Source organism: Cygnus olor, chromosome 5, assembly GCF_009769625.2.
Source record: "Cygnus olor isolate bCygOlo1 chromosome 5, bCygOlo1.pri.v2, whole genome shotgun sequence".
In the NCBI taxonomy this organism is placed as follows: domain Eukaryota; kingdom Metazoa; phylum Chordata; class Aves; order Anseriformes; family Anatidae; genus Cygnus; species Cygnus olor.
The window spans coordinates 11,790,575-11,813,056 of NC_049173.1; the positions used below are offsets into that span (position 1 = coordinate 11,790,575).

Here is a 22,482-nt window from a genome sequence, read left to right on the forward strand (position 1 = left end):
ATTATTGAATTCCAAGCAGGCACTCTTCTGCCATACATTTATTAGTTTAAACTGCAACAGAGCCAAGGTAGAAACAAATCTAAAACTCCACTACCAACTCTCCCTGGTAGTTGGTGATAATACCAGTGATGAGACATTCCACTAAGTTCTCTGCATTCACCCCACCCCTCAGTAAGATGGACTACGTTGCCCTTCACACATCTGCACTCATTTTTCCCGTTCCAACTCACGATCCACTCCACTTTTAACTGAATGCTCACTTCTAGTCTCCCTGAACTGGCAGTCCCAGGCACTACCAGAAACACAATGTTTGAAAATGAACAGAATAGAGGTTCTAGAACAAGTAACGAGTATTTTATTTTGCAGCTGAGTCTTTGTTCAAACGGGTATGCTACTCACTAAGGCTGTACGCATAACTTTTATGAAAGTATCATTTGCTCATGTCACACCCTGGATGTGACATCCAGTATGTGCATCAACCTGCTACGTTAGTTTAAGAGATGACATACTATTCATAATCTGTCACATATATTATAAATATTCTTATTTAAAAATAATTAGTGAATATAAATGCCATTCCTTAAAATGGATTTAGGTCTTGAAAAATTTAAAGAAGCCTCACACATCTGTTTGTCATGGTAGTGTGGTAGTCTATGATATTTCATATTCTTGTAAAAACAGCATCTGTATGATGAGAAGAATGTTGCAGCCTAATTTTGTCTATGTGAAGAGCAGTACAGTTCACAGGGACTGGGAAACCGGGTTCCTTATTTTCCATGAACACTAATGCATGACAAGCAAGAGAGTAATGACTGGAGGAAAAAAGTCTTATCCCTTGACATTTTCACATTGCCTACAACTGTACTACTCAACATTTCAGAAATTTATTGGTGTTTCACTGCCAGCTTTGAACACTGGAAAGCAATATGCATCACACTTCGAAACAGCATTAAATAAGTTTTCAGGGCAAATTAATTGTTCATCCTTGATAGATCAGTACATCTACCAGACCTGGAAAATTCTGCCCTGACACTGCAAGGTACCATAAACACAATATGCTAACATGTACTAACATAACACAACATGGACAACAGCTAAAACAAAGATGATAAATGCCACACTAGTGAAAGAAGAGATCATTTGTCGTCTTTTCTTCACAAACAGCCATAAATATCATTCTACATGATCACTAAGCCTTAAAACTGGCAAAGGAAAAAAACTTGATTTCATCAAGAAGACATGACTCCACTTAACTCTGGAGTTAAGTCTAACTCTACGCTCTGGAGAACCAAACCAATGAACAGCAATAGACCAGATCTTCTCTCAGTGCCAAGAGCTATCTTAGTACAAGCAAACAAAGTAGGGTTTGAGAATGCCACATTGTGGACAGATGAGTAATGTTTTGCAAAAAGCCCAAATATTCTGCTTTTATGCAAGATGATTGAGTTTACTTTCACATAAACCTTTCTGGGTTGAAAAGACTTGGGTATTTCCTATACTGCCTGCCAAGAAGACAACAGACTGGGTGTCCTTGTGTAAGGAACGAAATGAAAAAAGACCATGTGTTTGCATATGCAAGTGTGTGCAAGTTTGCATATGTTAATATTTAATATATAACATATGTTTTTCAGATAAAAGAAGTATGATAGTTGAGATGCTTCTCCGTCTCATGCTCAAGATCCCCCACAAGAGTCATTCGCATTTAGAAAGACATACCTTTTAAAGCTGGCAGTTTTTGAAGCTCCCTGTTATTGCTAACATTAAACCTTGAAGAACTCTGCCGCTTTTCCTTTTTCAGTACTGTCTGTGGTGCTGGTACTTTGATTTTAGATAGCTGTGCTGGGGGAGGAGTGCTGTTTGATTTTTTGTTTGACACCTGTTTAAAAAGAAATGAAAAAAGTTAACTATAGTTGAACTTACAGAGAATCTTCTAAGATTTTTTGTTGTTGTTATAGGATTTAAATTAAGCAAAATAACCTTTTAATCAAGATGTTATATTCATCATCCTCTGAGTATATAGTTATTTATTCTTTTGTTCACTCTTTCCGATGAGTATTTCCATCTATGAGTGTTATGGTACAGAAACAGACCATCCTGTTACATGCACTAACTAGCCCATACATTCAAAGTTACCCGCCAACCAAAAAGAAGTTTTCCAACAATGCAGATCCTCAGCTATTCCCACCATTTGCATGTGAAACCCAGATCTTCAAAGTATTTGCCTATCTAACCTGAGCTTTGAAGTGATCAGGAACTTGTTTGTTTACAGCAGGTGAACCTCACACTGCCTGTTTGTACTATGCCTCACTGTCAGAGTCCTAACCTTGGCTGGGGCATTCAGGCTTTGATATAATATAGAAGGTAAAGGAATGAGCTGTCTTATTGTAGCAGATTGAGCATTTAGGAAGCTTCAGCAGCTTCTGAAATGTACATGTAGCAGTTTACTGCCTATTCACAGCAGGTTGCTTTTATTGTAATATTCCTTACCAGATTGTCACAGTACTTCTGGATGAATTAAATAACAGAATCAGAAAAATGGTCCCCAGTTCACTCTATTCCCCAGACTACACTCAACAGTGCTCTCACTCAAGCTGAATAAAACGCATCATTAACAAAAGCCTGTCAGAACTTGTGATGCTGTTATTCTCATTCCTTTTTTTTTTTTTTTTTGAAGTAGGAAAAGCAGGTTTAAAGTAGGCAATAGTTAACTGTTTTTAAATATGAATGATTTCACAAGGTTCTTTACAAGACTCATAAAACATCTAGGAGTGACCTACACCGAGAATATAAAAACAGTTGAGTGGGAAATCGTCCTGCAAGCACTGCAATTCTTTTTACAGGATCTGAAATTGCTGTAGAAGCTTTTCAAATTTGCAAGCTATTTTACACTGAAGCATACATCTGAAAATATACCTTGATGCTTTTCTCTTACATGAGGAGACCACAGCCTCCTTTTCAATAAGTGCCCATATGATAAGAAATAGGAAAAAAATTGGATGGAAATGGGATTCAGGATGGAAATCAGGATGCAATGCTACTATTTCTGCAGTTTGAATGGATTTAATTAGTTTTGTTAAATATAATAGATATGAAAGCAACAGTTCATTCCTGCATGAGCTAACACCAAAAACATTTTCATAGGGATACAGCTAAAAGAACAGAAATGACTTTTCTTCATGTTCTAAAGAGGATTTCCAGAATAGCTTATTCAATTAGCAATTTCCATGTGGCCTGTGAGTGTACACATTCAGTGCACATGAAAATGTTACCCTACATAACCATTTAGAGCCTCTAAAGGTAGATAAATTTAAGACAGTCGTTTTATGCAAAGCTTGTTCTAGCAGCAAATGCTCTAACTGGCAGAGAAGTGTACATACTTCAAGAATAGATTAACAATTCTATTTAATTATACACACAGTACTTAATGTACTGAAAATATGACTGAAAGCGACAGTTAGATTTCATTAAACACATTTAAGATTCCCATTCTGCAAATTTACTATTAAAAAAGCAAAAATGGTTATAGCCTTACAGAACAAATAAGGGTAGAGACAATACATTGATCCCCACACACTTCAAGTTACCAAAAATACACTAGACTTTCAGTAAAAGTAGCATACATTGGAGTTAAAAGCATTTACATCCAAGTGATATCTGTTACTTTGCATTTTTGACTATTTCCCTTTTTAATCTCAAACAACGCTTAAACTTTCTGCTGAAATACAAGTGATCTGTGAGGTAGGTTCTACCCATTAACTCAGTTAAAAAACAAATCGAAATTATGAAGCAACTAAGCAGAAAGAAAAATAGCACTACAAAATTAGGAAGCAATGATTTACCATGCATTAAGTGAGAAAAACTAATTTGATGTATTATAAACACTATTACTGGGTAAGTTCCTAGACTTTCAATATGGTGCTGGAGCTTGGTGTTGTTTTTCTGAACTGGCTGTCTTCCACTACCACCTGTTTTTTGTTCATTACTTGAAACAGGAAAAGTCACCTTCCTGTTTCCTCTATTCCCAAGCAAATTCTCAATTTTGAATTAGCAAGTGCTCGTGTGCCTGCACACATGCACATGCTCTGGTATGCCAAGGTAACACGCACCTCAGGGAAACAAGTACTCTGAATTGCAGACACAATCTAAAATTAGCTAAAAGTGGTTATTTAAGAGGACTGGTAACCCTTCTAAATAGAAACATTGAAAGAAAGCATTTTTTGTTCCTATGGCAACTTCCTACCTAGCAGTGGCGACTCAGCATAACTCTAGCCCTGAATCCCTGGCCAGTTCATCCAGGAGCTGCCCTTCTTTCTGCCGCCAGCCCCGACCATCCCTGATTTCAGTCACGGCCCAGCCACCCAGCCAGCATGTCCCAGAGAGCTGCCGAAACAGCTTACAGCTCTTGGTTATTTGAATACCACACTGCACAGCTGTAACTGACAACTTCTGCGAGTGGCACGACGAAGCTGTCAGGACAGAACTGGCCCCCAGAACTGGCACATAGGTAGAGAGAAGGGCACCTGAAGAAGTTAAATCAGCTTAAAAAACAGCTCAACAATCTTAGCCACACCATCTTTGATCATCTTGTACTCGAAAGCTGCGGTCTAACGAGAAAAACTCAGATTAACAGCTCTGTGTATTCATTTGCTAAAGACTTCAAGGTAACATACTTCACTTTTTATGGAGATAGTCCTTGTAAGCTCAGAGTGAAGAGCCAAGCTCTTCTGATAAACTACCTCAGAAAACCACAACTCCTGAGAAAAACAGATTGACATCATTCTACATCAGAGAACTCCGCTTATTTGACAGCAGAATGGTCCAACTACTGATATGCTTTTATCAGTTCTCTTCTAGTGACTAGAATAGGAAATACCTATTCTTACCCTTGTTCTGACAAGCAGCTCCCTCCTACCCAAACGTTTAGATAGTCAGAGATACATTCAGTTCTAGAAGTGGCTGAAAAAGTTAAAAGTGCGTACAAAATACTCCAAAAATATCAGACTGAGGATGCTGCTTTAACAAAAAAAACCTCCAGACTTTCTGATGAATTTAGTTTTAGTTTTTACCTATTCTGATGAACATTAAGACTACCAGAATCAGTGTGATCCTGACTTATGTCCTGCTTTTAACAATTGAAAATACAGAGCTTATGCTCCTTGGTTCCCGTGAACAGGCTTAACATGAATCCAAGAGATGCAAATGGAGGGAGACGAGAAAGAAATTTCTTGCCAGTAATGGTAGTTCACAATAGATTGCCCTTGTATCCCTTCTTCCCTTCATTCACAGTCTCAGAATGGCTGAGGTTGGCAGGGCCCTCTGGAGGCCACCTGGCCCAACCCCTGCTCAGGCAGAGCCACCCAGAGCAGGCTGCCCAGGACCACGTCCAGGTGGCTTTTGGAGGTCTCCAAGGAGGGAGACTGCACAACCTCTTTGTGCCACTGCTCAGTCAACCACACTGCACAGAAGTGCTTCCCTGTGTTTAGAGAGATCCTCTTGTGCTCTGGTTTGTGCTCGGTGGCTCTAGTCCTGGCACTGGGCACCACCTGGCTCCATCCTCTTTACACCCTCCCAGTGTATTTATAGACATGGATGAAGTCCCCCTCAAGCCTCTTCCTCAAAGGAGAGGTGCTCCAGGCCCTCCAGCATCTTGGTGGCCTCCTCTTGCACTCTCTGCAGTGTTCCCAGGTCTCTTGTACCGGAGGCCCAGAACTGGGCACAGCACCCCAGGTGCGGCCTGACCAGTGCTGAGCAGAGGGAAGGGTCACCTCTCTCGACATGCTGGTGATACTTTGCCTAATGGAGCCAAGAATGCCACACACAGGCATATATAGAACAGAGCACAACACTAAGCTTGTGATGAGCAAAGACAGAAACAAGTAGACAAAGCACCTCCCCAGTTACAGCCAATTCTTCTCTTTAAATTAATTGATCATCGTTGAACAACTCATGCAGCAACTTTTACTTTGCACAGTCACTCAAGAGGGAGAGTAGCGGGATTTGGAACATGTATGAGCCCTGTGCCCCATGTCAACAAGTCTCTTCAGAAGACTCGAGAAGCGTTCCCTTTCTGATAGTCCCTTAAACCAAAAAACCTGTCTGACCTTACTTTTCAAAGCACACTCACTAATAACCAAATTAGACCAGAGCATACAAAGCCTTCTGGCTCCACAGAATCAAGAAGGGTTTCCAAGCCAAGCTTGGAATAAAGCAGCGAGCTTTCATACTTAGTTTTAAGACAAACTAGTCAACACATGGTAAGAATTTGAAGGCGACAATAAGCACCTGGATGCATCTGCCATTCAAGATTTAAAAAACAAATAAGGGATGATTTATATACTAGTTACAAAAAGAGATAACCACCTAAGAGCAGGACAAGATAGATTCTATCTCTCTGCCTGAAGATAACACTGTGCCAGGAAGCAACCTGTATGGTATTTCTTGAAGAAGATCAGGCTAACATTAACCTGCGAATTTCTTCCCTCTCTCAAGCATCACAACTGAATTCAAGTTTAAATCAGTATGTACACCAACCCAAGATGGAAGCAGCAAGCTGCATACCAGCGAGAACCCTGACGAAAACTCTGGACTACAAAAATCTGGGTAGGTGAACCTTGTATCGGTTAACAAATTAAGACTCCTTGTGAAATGCAGGTATAGGAAGTAAAAAAGAGCAGAATGCTTTTAATGAGAATCATTATTTTGAACCTAAGAATAGAAGAATGCTTAATGCAGAATTAATCCCTTCCTTCTTTTTATTTTGGTATAGCAAGTAGCCTCCGTGGATTTATTCTTCATTAAGATAAACAGACGCCTGATCTATAGCACCCAGAAGAGCGTGTTTCTTGCCAAGCAAGCCTCAGAAGGGGCTTTAAAAGCATTCTGGATTATATCTGAAATATACTTACACTGGAACTGAAACACAATTTACTAGAACTAAACAAAGGATAGGAAAAAACATAAAAGGAGCATTTACAACTTCATTTTCAAAAACGTGTAAGGGTCCAATATGTAATCAAAATAATTTGGCTAAGAGGTAGAGGTCCAATACTTCCTCAATGTAATTCAGCTGAGAGTCTAAATTTAATTTAATCTCTTGGGATGAGAACTAAAAATCAAAGATAAAGGTGTCAAAATGGATGGAAAGCAGTTAAAAATCTAAATACCATTCAGTTTTTCCACTCTGAATAACTTCAAAGCAGTGTGAAAATCTCTCAAGACTCCAAGCATCTCAAACTCTGCCTCAGAGCTGTCTCTTTTGCAGCTCTTCATTTACTCCTCTGCTTTGAGGCTGGGAACACAGTCAGGCCATACCTGACATATGGCCCAGAAGCAATCAACGTGGTAATTAACCCACGGCACACTTTCAAGAAGTGGGCTTGTGGTATTGAATTAGCAGTTGGGACTGAGAAAAGAGTATTGAAATCTGCCCTGTAGTCAAAGTTCCAGATGTTCAAAGATGACCATCCTACAGTCAGGTCTTGCTTGAGCTAGGAGATCTGAAATCTCTGCATGTTAATTTACCAGCCTTAAAGACAAGCAAAAAACAACAAAAAAAACCAACTGTGAATTGGTATGTTGAAACTCAGAATACTTTAATGTTATTTATTGCAACTGCAGCAGTTTTCACCCTAAACTCCACACAGAACAACCATGCCCCACCTTCTGACGGCAGTACATTATTTTGAAGTTAACGTCTGTGCTGTAAATTTTGTTGTAATGCTTTCACTGATCCTTCCTCTGATCAGTGTGGGTAAGGTATGCTGTCTTCGCTCCTTCAGGCTTGTCCCTGTAAATTCTTAGGGCACTATATTCCCCTCCACTGGGGAGGAAGAGGATTTGTCACCTTCCTTCTTTTTTCTAAAACACATCCCTTGAGAGCTTTTTTATTAAGCGGTGACACTGTGATCTTCTCTTGGACGATACCATGCATTCTGAAACTAATGTGAAAGACAGTCCTCCACCACGTTTACAGGCCTCCAACAACAACGTCTTGAAACACTTCCAAATGACTAGAGAAAAATGTCCAGGTAGAAGTTCAACATGCTTTCCAACAGGACAATGTCAGAACAAACTTTTATTATTACAGTATTAAAGATACTGCGCAACAGAGCCATTAAAACTATCTACAGTAATTCACATTCACACTGCCCAGTAGTGCCCAATCACTTGTAAGGAGTTTGATGTGGACCAACCTGGTATGATCTTTAACTTCAGTACTTTCAATCTGTAGAGACATTGCAAACTGTATGAAACTCAATATGGGTTCTTAACCACTTATCTCATAGCCCAGGATGGAGTTGTATACCACAAATCTGTCTAATACCTCTTTGATTTAATCTGCATTCTGAAGTCTCAAAGACCTTTTGGAAATCAGTTTCACAAATTATTTATTTTTTTTACCTACTAAGCTTATTGAATGCTTTTATTTTGAGGGGGGACCCATAAAAAGGTGCACTGCTCCATTAACAAAACCATTAAAGAAAAAGCAGGGAAACAACATGCTTGCTGTGTACCATTTTTGATGGCAAATAGTTCTGAGATTTTCACTTTGTTGATGATTCTTGCCACTGTTGCTGACTAGCTTCACAGCCACAGGACTGATGGACAGACAGCTTATGGTGAAGCCTCCAGAGATCCTGCTTATGGTACTGACAGCTTCAGTCAGTTTCACACAGGCTGTATTTAGATTTCTATTGTTTTTCCCCAAAAAGATCATTTACCAGAATGATACTTAGACTGGCCTGCTAAAACAGTATTTGCAGCTGCCTTTCTACCAAGTACAGTCATCATCACTGACAGTTCTCTCAGTGGCAGAGATGCACAGGATAGTGGTAGTCTCTGCATAACATATGTTTTTATTTGGCAAAAGCTGCATCTGAAAGCTTTGAGGATTCCTGTTATTATAATAAATGAATGGCTTTTCAGCTCAGTTGATAACATTTATATATTTTAGCACACTAATCATAATCAGTGCACACCGAGTTACACTCGTTTAGCAACTGTGATTTTGCATTTATATATAGCAGTGTTACTGCCAGCTATTCTTGTTGTATACCTATGGAGTTCCATCAGTGTATTGCCAGACACAACCTGCAGTTTGTTGAACCGCAGCAGTGACCGGGAAGTTCCCCGTGAGCAGCAGTGGTCATCTCTCAAGCAGTGCACCACAGCAGGTTTTACAGCCACACACTATTTTAGAAGACTGGCCAACAACTTGCTGAAACTCTTCTGCCTTTCTTGCTAGCATTTACTTATAACAGAAAGCATTGCTTGTACTTCCTGTCAGGTGCTTACACACACAGCTCAAATTTGATCTTCTAAAGACTGGTATCAACCCAGCCTTGTTGCAATACTCTTGCCTTGCAACACATCAAACCAACCCTGACAATTGCCAAACATCTCAGCTCCCTGTACTGAAGCCTTGAGATTCTTGCATGGCAACTTGACAACATTCACAGTCAAAGTTTTCGAGGAGCAAATGGAAACCAACCCTTATGCTACTGATACTTATTTTCTTTTAAACTACCTTCCTCCCTGTACAAACTGACATTTGATTCTTTTCAGTCAGCGATCAGATCCAGCAGCCTGAGGTTGCAGAGGAAGTTAGCACTGGCGATCAGGTGCCCGGGCTCAGACTCGATGCAGTCACGCAGTGCCGTGTTTGCTGGAACACCACCATCAGCGAGCACCCGGTACATCACAAGCATGGGTGGCAAGGCAGCATTTGTTCCTTAATGCATTTTCTATAATGAGACTTCAAAGAAACAAATGCCCCCAGAAGAGTCTATTTTGTTACCTGCAACCATCAGTTAAATAATTAAATAGGATTAAAAACAGATAAGGTCCTGGGTATTATTTCAAAACATTTATATAAATACAGAGATGAAGAATCTAAATAAATGATGGCCTGGCTTAAATTACATTAGTTCTTGATTTTCAATTTTAATTTTTCTCTGAACTGCCTTTTACTTTCAAAAAAATCCAACAAAAACTACCTTTATCTTCCTTTGCTTTCCTTCGAATGTGGGAACAATACAGACACACTTCACATGCTTTAAGCCCCAACCCCAAGTCTGCTGTAAATTCTAATTAAATCAAGCTACCGATGACCCTAAACTAGCGTATACATTGCTTTACCGGTGATGTTTGTATTCTTGTGCTCCCGGATCTATTCCAAACAGTTTCTCACCTCATATACTTGCACTGAAATTGTTTTGCTCCCCCATACCACCCACCAATTGGTTTTTGTATTGGGTGCCATACAAGAGAGTTATGGTACATGACAAGGTTCCCAGACATTTTAGTAGTATAGCAATAACCTTGATCACTTCTAAAGAAGTCTTACACCAAATAATTTAATCTTTAATTTTACAGGTCTCTAGAAAAGTTTACTTTTCAGTACTTCAGACTGCTAAACTGGGCAGTGATAAGGAACCTTATTAAATTGTAATCACTATAATGTATAGCAAACAATAATATTTGACAGTCATATTTTAGGTTTGTATATTCAAGAATGAAGCAAGGTTTTGTTTCCTAGCTTTACAATTATTGGCTCCCAAAGCCTGTTAACAGCCACACTCAAAATGCTCCTACCATCCCACTTGTATAACTACAAATGTATTCTAACTTCATTTGAAGTTGAGAAAAAACAAAACAAGATTTAATATTTTTAAACTTATATATTTAAAGTAGATTCAAAATGTATCTGTTATTTGTTACTGTTTGTATTCCACATGGGATAACTCACTGGTAATTCTCTGTTACACATATACATTACAGAACAATTGATTCCTCTCAAAGTTTAAGGAACAGTACGTCTTTAAAAAGAAAAGAGAAACCAATTGAAACAAAGGGTGAAAAGGATGTTTTCAATTTCTGAACTACTAATGCTCATTTTCGAAGAGCATTCTGTCCCTTTTAATGAGAACAGCCTTTGCTGCTCTGTTTTCATTCAGGAGGGATCCAGAGAGCTTAAGAGCATGCTTAAGGAAAGCATAGCAGGTACTAAAACAAACTGCACACTGAAGACCTCACACATCATGTGTGACACAAGCAGTTGCCATCCCTGTGTGAGAACTTGAAGGGCATAGGATCATGTTTTCAGAAATATCTCATTTCAGATAACAATATGCTTATAGCAGTATCTAGTACAAAATACTGATCATTTATGAATTCAATTGATTTAGAAAGTATAATATAAAAATTACATAGGCTCTGTTAAGGTAAGCTATTTCAGCATTCAGTATTAAGGTATATTTGCTTTGGATACAGAAGGGCATTCCAATTCCCCAAAACAAAAAGACAATATATCAATAAAAATTAGAAATAGGAAATGAGAGAAGTTTAAAAATAAAAAACTTGCATGGCTGCTTTAATAGTAACACATAATGCATCTTTCTAATCAGTAAATAGCACCTCATTTAGTGATAAGGCTGTACTTACTTGCTACACTGAAATATTTTTCAACTCTTAGATTAACCCATTTAAAAATTCTCTACTGAAGAAAATTAGAACTGGAAGCCATGATCAAAAATTAGTTTTTAAATTAAGGGTGTTTTTTCTTAAAGTAGTTGACATACCAGCTTAAAAAGAAACATGCAAACAACAATAAAAAGAACCCAAAGCCTATAGACTTCATTTACATAGCTGATACATGACAAAAATCCATCCTCATTTTACATGCAGTTTCGGTTTAAAGCCCTATTTTTCCTGTGTTAGAAGTAAAATCCCAAGCGCAGTAGAAAAGCTTTGAAAAACAGGCCTAATACTGTCTGTTTATAGCTGCTCTGCGATTCCAACTTGAAAGGTCTGGTTGTTAAAAAAATATTTCATAATATGTAAACCTTTCTTCTTCCAAATCAAGGAAGACCAGTTGCCAAATAAATTTTAACTGCTGCATGGGACTGACTCCTCAAAACACGGGCTTTTCAGCATACAAGTCCAACTGGGACACACTGCTGAATACATACTGAAAAAACAGCGAGGGTACAGCCAGGTTTCCTACGTGCTGTACTCACCATACAACCACAGCTTATTCATTTGGCCCACTGAATGCTGGAGGGCTGGGAGATGCTTTATCACAGGCTGTCAGCCATATCTGACTTCCATGGCTCTATGACTCGAATCCAACTGACAGCACGGTAGGAAGTTCTTACCAAAACCCTTAAAACAATTTTGTATTAGAAATAAATCAATACTTAACATCAGGCATTAATTGAATAGTACAGACCTGATCTATGCCAAATATCTCTGTGTAAAAGACATCTGCTTCTATGAAGAACAACAAGTACAGAAGAATCTTATTATACCTCAAATATCCTGATCCCAATGTATCCAAAAGTGCTGTGCCACTGAGTAAAAGAGGATGCCCATCTGACAACAGTAAGGGAAAGAGCTTAAAAGACAGCCACTTTATACATGACGATGAATATACATGCACTGAATTACACATCAGTTAGTATAGTAAACAGTTAAAACAGGATAGTCTCAGCTGATTGAAAGAATGTTCTGTCACAAGGAGGTATTTCCAAAAGTCGTTTAGGAGCAGTCCTAATACACATGAACAACAGGAGAAACTTTTTTGAGAATTATTCCCCATCCAACCTCCAAATCTCATGCTCCTCTGCTGTAGTCCCCAACAGGTTGCCTAATAAACACTCCTCTGCGCTAAGACTTTCAAATATAACTTTACAAATTCTGAAGTAGAAAAACCTCCTGAGAAGCTAGATATTGTGTAAGAGCCTCTATCTACCATCTTCATTTTGTTGCTCAGGGTTACTAATAACTGGTACAACCTCTTAAATCGAATTGCAATGAAAATCACAAACAGAAAACATGAGGAAAAATAAGGAACTGTATACAGAAAATATGGAGTCAATTGTCTAAACAACTCTTGATGCAACAGGTCATAGGAGCCTGTTAACAAAAAGTGCTGGATTTCATTGCTTGTTTATTCCTAGTTCTTGTTTTAACATCAGGCTACTTCTTCAGGTGATGTCTAGTAAGAAATCCACACAAAGCTATCAATGTCACTTCTATTTCTCTTCCTTTTTTTAAAATGGGATTTTTAAGGAAATTGGCAATTGTATGTGTGCATATAACCAGGTATCAGTAAAAGAAGTAATGAGAATATTGATAGCCTTCCCCCCCACTGTATCCTGGCTAATATAGGAAAGACAGCCACGTGTCAAGGTTCTTGCAGAGACAGAAATCTTTACTTTTGCCAAAGCATTTTAAAGATTCAACGATTTCTTCATTTTCACTACCAACTCTGAAAAATATTACCACTATGCTGAATAGCTTAAGAAATTAATTAAAAAACAACAACTTTACAAAACAAGACCTCTGAAAACATAGCTTAAAATTGCTGCGCTGGAAGTTATTACCTGTATTTAACAAACTTACTGGAAAGAGATGGCTGATAGTGGTAAGACAGAGGCATGGATCAGTACTTAGCATACCTTTTTCTTAATATTTGAAAATTGGTTTCAACATTGATTATCATCTGACCTTTGCAACACATGTTGTCAATAAATCAAGCAGTTTCTTGCACAGCAAGGAAACTGGCCAATGCAGTTTGCATTTTATTATGTTTTGTATCGAAAAAAAGAAAACTTTTAAAGCAGAAAACACCCAAGCAGGGCAGTACATGGAAACAATGAGATAATACACACACACACTACTCAAACCACATCAGTCTTCCGTTTGCTGTTCTGCGTGGCAGAAGAACTTGAAGGAAGAGCTATGATTTCTGTTCTTGTTTGTTGAAAGTCACCAAGCCAATACTTTGTTAAACAACGGCTGTCTTCCCCCACTACAGGCTGCCCAGCATCTACATTCAAAAGTAATGAAGTTCTGAGTTTCAAAGTTTCATGCCTTCTTAAACCAGCCCTGTTGGATCTAGAAGAGGCATCACCCTGTCACCTGTGCCTGCCTTGTGTAAAGGTCACCAGATACTTCTACCACTTCCACCTCCCAGATGAACCTGAGCTGCCAATTGTCCGTGTGTTCCCAGATAATATCAGTGCAATCACTTCAATTTCAACATCAATACCAAAGCAAGGAGCAAAAATATGAAGCAGTTAGGGATTCACCTGAAGGTCCAACATAGTCCAGCTCAGGGATGTTAAGTTTTTGAATTGTTCTAACTGCTTGAGCAGCAATAGGTGTCACCAGTGAAAAGTGCAAGTTTTAGCACATACTTTCTCACAATCAAAGTACACAGAAATGAGAGTCTATGGGGTTAAAGTCAACTTCCTTCCCCTGTGGTTGTACCTGAAAACTATTATTAAAGCATTGTAAGAAACACTTGAATTTTAAAAAACACTAGGTTTTTCCTAGACAGAGCTCTTAACAGTGAAAAAAAGAAAGGCAAGACCTCATTTTTCTCCTCTTGTGTACACCTGACCATGAGTTACTACTGTTTTAAACCAAAAGGACACCTCTGAACCCCTGGGAGAAAACAGAACCCTACAATGAAGCTTATCCATGAGGAAAGTATCTTCTGCGAAGGCCAGTTCAATCACAGGGAACATCCACCAACTTCTAAGTGCTGGCATAAAACCCCTCGCACCTGGACATTTTTCTTCAATCTGTATTTAAGTTCTGATTATAGATTTTGGTCACCGGCCCCAGGTATTTTACCAGAGGAAGGCACTATCCCCACACAGAAGAAAACAATACACAGACTATGTTTTTGTTCACAACCTGAAGACAAGAATACACTGGACTAATTACTGAGGTATAAGGCTATACCTAAAGGAATAGATTCAACTGTTCTGGCAATTATTTAGTTTAATTCATTAGTGTTTACTAACAGGCTACAGGCTAAAGTTAGATGTGAACTTAATCCTATTAGCTCTTTCGTTAAGCGTTCAATAACTGGAAGCTGGAATGCAGTTATTACAGCACAGACACAAGGTGCCCTCACCTCATGCACTGTGTACAGCTCTGGGAGCTCCATCACTGAAAGCGTAACGGAATAGAAGGATAACACGAACAGGAGGACAGCCAAAGAAATGGAACCCTCTCACCTAGCAGATATTAAACAGGGGGATTGGAAAAAATCTACAGACGACTATAGAGAAAAGTCTGTTAAGTCACTAACAATACGAAAACAACTTTACACAACAGCTCATCTAGAAAGCAACCTTCTAAGCCACACACTGGCTGAAAGAAAGGCATGCCTGAATGGAAAACCATACATGCACTCTGTTACTCAAACTCTTTTCTTTAGTATCAGCTACTAACCACATAGAAAATACCAAACAACACAGACCTCTGGTCTTCTCTAGCGTGGCTCTTTTTGTAATACATCAAGTAACCAAGGCACAGGCAATGCAAGAAGAACCATCTTGTATGTTTTCCTCCCAAACACCTGTTTGTCGGGAACACTGGAGACATGAAAACAGGCAAGATGGACCTTGTTTTCAAACACAACTACAATGGGATTCTTTGAGATGTAAGCAAAGAGGTATTTACTTCAGCAAGTCACTTGTGCACTGCAGCTACGCTTTAGAACTTCCATACATACACATTTATGTGCTCCTGTTGAAATTTACAAAGTGACCCAAGTACCAGCCCAAGTCCCTCTCATCCTCTTTCAGCACGGGCACGCTTGACCAGGCATACCAGGTATCATTTAATCACTCAGACAAACTTGCTATATAGCTTCACTCAAGCAAAATCTCATTTCCCTGACCGGGAGACAGGAAACACACTTCTTTGTTTCTGCAAATCATTAAGAACTGTTTATATTTTCATCTATGGAAGTCCAAGGCATCATGAATTTAGGTAAGTGTTATAAATGTGTCTATAAATACAGTATTTGTGGGATGCTGCTGCTTGTGTTGTTCCTGCTCTTTGAATAGCAGTCTTTAAAATCTGCCATCTGCATTACATTCATTTACATTAAATGTATGCCCATTAAATTCAGTTTGATGAAAAAAATTACATGAACCAGTATATTTCTAAACCTACTCACAGTCTAGATGAGGATCTTTAAAAAGCCATGTTAAAACACAGGTACAAGGAAACAAGAACACAACCTTCTTATAAGGAAAAAAATCCAAAAAGTGTATTAATAGCATGTTCCAGAGCATTTCTATACTTACTAGTCCTCGCTATGTTAACAAACAGCTGCTCTTCTGCATCTATAAGCACCAGCTAACATACATCTTTGTTACAGTCAGCCACATTAGAATGCAAACTCCATACTACTATTTGTGTGCAATTACTCTATTAATTAAGTTAATGAGTCAAGCACTGAGGTGTTCAAAATTGTCTGGAGACTAAACAATGCCCACTGGGAATGGCAATCACAGTGTATGTGCCAGTCACATTCTCATCAGTTTGCCAGTCCCTTTCCCTCTCTGTCCCTACTCACATATGGCAAAACATCATCAATAATCTAAGTGAACTGTACTTTGCATTGGGAATTCATCTTGGAAAGACAATAGAAAAAAAATGCATGAATACTACAACATACTCTTCTATTGAGATTAATCTCTCACACATTTCAAATATCAAAAAAGAAAGAGCTTTCTTTATCTGCACATGCGGAAAGAAAGGAATCTACATATACATTTTCAGTTAATGTTTAAAGCACTCCACCAGTCTACTGTGGGAGCTTTACACTCTATCCTGAAGGACCAAGAAAATTAGTTCTGGTCTCACAGCTTGCTGTTCAGAAGCATGAGAAAATAAGCATTCAACCAATGTACAGCAAAGATACTGATAATGGCAAGCCTTACAACTGCACAGGAACTAAGATTACAGGCAAGAAGTAATGCTCTTTCAATGCCATAGCAATATACTGTAAAAACAGAATGCATCACAATGAAATACATTCATTATATGCTGGCACTGTTATAAACATCTACACTCTGATACAGTTCTGATTTCATTCTAAGGGCTTTTTTCCTAGTAGCTAGGATATGAGTTCCCTCTGCCGAAATTCAAAATTCTTTTATCTAAATTTGCAAAAATATTTAAATTTAATTCATAAAGTCATTAAATCTTGTAGTGACAGTAGCACTCATCCTTCTGCACAAGGAAGGAATGAAAGCTCATTGAGGCGCATCAGAAAGAGTACATGTTCTGTAGGAAAAACATTCTCTCCCTTCCCCCCCGTAATCATTTGGGAGAGAGAAAAAGTGGTAAAGCTGGATGAGTATTTTGTGTCGGTATCAAGACACGTAGTTTACAGGATAAAATATACATAAACTTTTCAGTGTAGCATGTTACACTTGGGCTGGTAGTAAGACTTTTAAGTAAATAAACAGCGGACTTCCAAATGAAGCAGATCTATTAATTGTGGGTTTCCAGATGAATGTGAGAAAGGCAGCATGTAAGGATTTAACTGACCCCTTTCAAGTCACTGCACCTTGCTGGTGGGCAAAACAGGCAGCAATGCAGAGGAAAAAGAAATGCCACAGCAACAACATAATAATCAGTCAAAAATGGAACACCCCATTGTATACCTATACACAGAAATTAGACAACAAAAAAACTGGCAGCCTTTGATTAAGCCTAAGGTCTCCTGATAATATAACAGGCTACTTACACTTAACTGACACGCTAACATCAAAAGTTTTCGAGAAGAGAGCTTTGGGAATTACAGAGAATGATTAAAAACCGCAAAAAGCAGCTAAAAGACAAGCCCAAAACCTCACAATAAAACCAGAAAATAAGATAGATGTACTCTCTGCAACCAGAAAGGAAACAGATGAGTGTTTAAGACTGTAACAAGCAAGCTAGATCTCTAAAGTTACTCTACATAAAAATAACTTCTTCAAAAGCATCTTCTTTTGAGCCTTAGAAGACTTTATCAAATACTAAGTCAGGAGTTCCAGAAACGCCACCTGTTCCAGGTTCCTCACCTGTCACTTCAAAATTATAACAATCCAGAAGGACTTCTCAAAAGTCATCACAAATTTGCCTGGAAAGACTACACCATCTAGTAGATTTTACCTCATGTTCTTGGTTTTCTTGTCCATCTTTGCCACTTTTTCCACTTTTGCCTGATTTTGCGGGTTCCTGAAAAAAAAAAGTTCACAGTGTAAGTTACTTGGAAAAGGAGATTTAGGGAGATTTTCAAGTCAAGAAATTAGTATTTTAGATGCCTGCTGAGAATATTAAAATTGATAGGAGAAAAATTATACCGTTTTACTGGAAGACCATAATACTGAACTATCAGTCTCTACAAAGTTGCTTTAAACATTTTTCATCTTCAGGACAGCTTTGGAATTGTATTAATGCCTCAAAACTCACCGATACAATATACAGAGCTAAGCTTTTATATAGGTAAGAATGCAAGCGACTTGAACCATGTCGAAAAATTTGGCCTTGCTGCCTGGCTTTTGGCCTCAGGACCATTTACACCTAGTTTAGCTTTGAAACAAGCATCATGCATTGCACATCATTATCTCGTCTGCTCCTGGTGTTCTACGCACTAGAAAGTACAGTTTTAGGAGCAGGCCCACAACTCTGGTATCTCTCTCGCAGCACTGTAATTGGATCTTTCACCCACTGCCTATTTGTGAGATTCGCTAATTCTAAGAAAAGCAATGAGAAGTTTGAACATTTTGTATCACAGGCGGCTAGGATATCATGAAAAACATTAAAAATGAAACCAAAAGAACACAAATCACAACACCCATCTAATTTCAAAGCAACGTTGAAAAACTGGAAGGCGGGCAGAAGCCAACCAAACAGAGAAGGTCCAGCAGGACAGCAGCTGGATGTGCCAGTCTACTTCGCTGTTCCCAGTTCCCCTCATTCCCTAATAGCTAATTACCTGCCACACAAGTAAAGTGCAACACGTGAAGCTGAGTGGGTTGGATTTGGAACTTTTCCTCCAACTTGTGCGTGAGCCCCCTTGGGCGGCTGACACCCAGACCTGCCTGGCAGCAGGAGGAGGAAGAGAGGGACGGGGGAGGAGAGGGGTAGGAGGAGAGGGGCAGCTCCCAGAACCCCCCGGTGCTCACAGAGCCCTGAGGGCGACCCCTGGGCGCCCCCCCCGCCCTCTCCCCCCCTCCTCTCCCCCCCTTCCCCTCCCCATCCCCTCCCTCTCCGCACACCCCTCCCTCCCTCCCTCCCCCGCCGCCCTCCCTCAGCCCCTCCGGGCCGGCTCCCCCTGGGTCGAGGCTGCTCGGGGGACCCCTCCCCTAACCCCCCCCCCCACCCACCCCCGGGCTAGGCCCCGCGAGGGTCCGCCCCCTCCTCAGCGCCCGGCCGGAGGCAGGGGAGCGGCGAGGCGGGGGGCGCCCCCCTCCCAGCTCCCCCCCTCCTCATGGCGGCAGGGGGCTCCCCGCCTTCTTCTTCTTCTTCTTCTTCTTCGTCTTCCTCCTCCTCCTCCTCCTCCTCCTCCTCCTCCTCCTCCTCCTCCTCCTCCTCCTCCTCCCCCGCAGGGCCTGCCCCACTCACTTTCTCCTTCTTGTTTTTATTCGGCATGGCCGCCCCGCGGCCGGCCAGGCGCAAAGCCCCCGCTCGGCCCCGTTCCTCCTCCTCCTCCTCCTCCTCCGCCGCCGCCGCCGCTGCCCCCCCCCAGGCTCCGGCCCCGGCTCCGGCTCCGGCTCCAGCGGCGGCGGCCTCAGCCCCTCCCCCCGCCCCCTTCCTCCCTCCTCCGCCGCCCCCCGCCCGCGGAGAGCGGGGCCGCTGCCCGCCCATTGGCTGTCTCCGTCACATGAGCGGCGCCTCCAGTGGCGTCACCTCGAAGGCGGGGCTTACCGCCTCCCTTCTCTCCCCCCCTCCCCTCCTGGCACGCTTCGGCGGCGGCCGCTGAGAGGGCCCGGGTACGGGGCGCGGGGTTCGGGGTTCGGGTCTGTCCCGGCTCCGCCCCGGCTGTGGGGAGGGCCCCGCGCCCCCAGCCCCGCCTCGAGGTGGGCACCGAAGGCTGGGGCTGTGCCGCCTCAGCCCCGCTGCTCCCTGGGTGTCGCCCTCCGAAGCCAGCCCTTCGCTGAGGGGCTGCGGCTCCGGGGGCCGGCAGGATGCTGGAGCAGCCGGTGTGTTAGGAAGGAAAAAATAAAAAAATAAAAACAAAACAAAAACAAAATAAAAACCTTTGGCCGCGTGCCCCTCATACAAGTCTTGTGGTCGTCGTTAACTGGGGGACTTCACTGCCTGCCTGCAGAACGTGGATAAGGAAGAGGCGAACTTTGCGTAGTTCCAGCCTGTTTTTTGTAGATGTCATCTTTCAAAGTTCTTTAATCTTTCAAAGTCAGAATGCAAAAGTCAACGATATTCTTTGACAAAAGAAAAAAGGTGTATATGCTTCTACTGGAAAAGTTACAAATTGTGTTTGTCACGTGGCCTGACTAAGCTCCAAACTACCATTAGCTGAGGAAAAAGGAGATATTAATCCTCATTATAATGCCAAGATATAAAACATTTAAAATTTAGGTTGGGCACGCTTATTAAATACTTATTGTGCTGTGCTGATAAAGGATAGAAAAATTACAGCCTAACAATCACCAGCATGAAAGAGAAATTGATCTCCTTCCTTACTCAGCCTGCGAGTATCAAAGGCAGCTCTAGCTAGCAGCCGTGCTCTCGTTTTTAGGAACTGGGATTTCTAATAAGTACTCATATCTGATGTGATGGTATCTAACATCAGTTTATATCCACTATATTTGAACACTTTGCTGTGGTAAAAGAACAAAGAAATTTCCCCTTTTTGAGGCACTACAAGGAATACTACTGAGTAGGGAGAGTTGCTTCCTCTTGCTTCAGGCCCCTTCCTTCACTGCTTCTTAAGTGCTAGAAAACAAATTATGTCTGCCTCTTATCCTTTCCCTAATCTTCTCTGGTCTGAGGATTTAGAATTGAGGTGCTGTTATCACTGTTGTGCTTCTGTTAGGAACCAGTCACAAAGAAATTACTACTACTAAGTAGGACTTCTGACCAACAAAACAACATGGATTTTGGACATAGATAGTAAGAAAAAGAAATCTACTTCCATCTGTAGTCTGCAATTTGATGAGTGTATGAAAGGGTTTTTTACAGCTGAGGATAAACTCCAGAGCTTCCAATTCTTTGTTAAGTTCCAGTTTCACAGAAGCTTAAACTACTCTTAATTCCCACCTGCCGTATTCCTGTCTCACTCTTCTGCACTGATGCTGGAACTGTGCAGCCCCTTAAACCAGTTCATAGAATTGATCTGGTTGAAAACTCCCCCCCAAAAATGATGTGGGGTTTTGTGTTTTTGTTTATTTTTTTCACTCCCCTTGAACTGGCACATCACCACCTGTTTCTGTAAACACTAGTGTTGGCTGAAGGAAGGGGGTGGAAATATGTGGCGGGGGTGGGATGTGACCTCAACAGCCTAGATTTAGATCAGTTTAAGCAGCTTAATGAGTTTCTCATTGGCTCTTGGCCTCCTTTGTGCTTGCTAGTGCTCATGGTTTTTCCAAATACTGAAAAAACTCAGTCAACATCATTGTTACCCACCTACTCATGAACAGCAGCAGCAAAAATTGTCTGTTAGCTGGGAAAACCTTGAATCAATACATCAGACTGAATACAGGTTCAAAAGATGGCACCGACTCAGTTTACATTTGGGAGGTTTTCTTTGTGACCACAGATGTAGAAACCCTTGTAAAAACTTGACTCCCCCTCACCTCACTTGCTGGGGAAAGAGTCTCATTCACCAGTAACAGAAAGCAATTGTGTTTTTCAAGGCCTACTGTATTATACGAAATAATCAGTGGGTGGAGGTGGTTTGCAAGAAAAATACTTCCATGTGTATGCTCTAGTATCTTCATAAAATATGAGAATAAGATAAATGACTTACATTTTCACACAGCATTGAGATGAAATCTTATTTTTGCTATGGTGTTATATCACTGTAGGCCTAATTACTTTGTCACTGAGTAGGATAAACTATGTAAATAAAATAATGTAATATGAGTGTGAGTATGACTATATTAATATCTGCATTAACTTCTGAACATGTTTCATGCAAACTAGATATTTACAAAAACCAGAACAGATTCACACTGATTAGGCTATCTCTGTAATTAAAACAGTAAAAAAAAACAAACGTATCACAGCTACCAATTTGCCTTTTTTTTTTTTTTTTACTGTATTGACTGAATTATCTAAACTTGCAAAAGTTAAAACACCAAATAGTTTAATGTCTTGTATAAAATAGCTTTATAATATTTAATAGCTTGAAACTGGGCCATGTGTCCAGCATGCCAATGAAGGGGAATATTTACATGGTTAGTCCATTCCAACTATGTTGGTTATTATTTTTTTATAAAGAAGGAGGCCCTTTATAAAGGTTAAGCATTCATGCTCTGTCCTGAGTTTATTGAACAGATTGCTGCCACTGTGATGGGGATAACATCGTCCATTCCCAGTTGTATGGTGTTACTGCTTTCCACGCCCCATCTCTTGTTTAATTGGGTGGTATGCCAATTCAACTTGCTAATATAGCAGAAAACTAACTGAGCAGGGAAGACAGGAGACAATGAGACATTT

General features: G+C 40.4%; 1 protein-coding gene across 4 annotated transcripts in view; it reads right to left on the minus strand.

Moving 5' to 3' along the window:
* PPP2R5C (protein phosphatase 2 regulatory subunit B'gamma) overlaps positions 1 to 19,600 on the minus strand; it is an 81,826-nt gene extending 62,226 nt beyond the window's left edge. The window contains exons 1-3 of one of the 4 annotated variants that reach the window (XM_040558287.1): positions 19,426 to 19,600; positions 17,971 to 18,036; positions 1,717 to 1,876 (exon numbers count right to left, since the gene is read on the minus strand). In XM_040558287.1, the coding sequence (XP_040414221.1) occupies positions 1,717 to 1,876; positions 17,971 to 18,036; positions 19,426 to 19,452 (253 nt within the window). In that variant the 5' untranslated portion in view covers positions 19,453 to 19,600. Of the gene's footprint in view, positions 1 to 1,716; positions 1,877 to 17,970; positions 18,037 to 18,796; positions 18,920 to 19,425 lie in introns of those variants that run through there. The other 3 variants (XM_040558288.1, XM_040558292.1, XM_040558291.1) reach the window with 3 other exon arrangements.
* Positions 19,601 to 22,482: the final 2,882 nt, after the last annotated feature.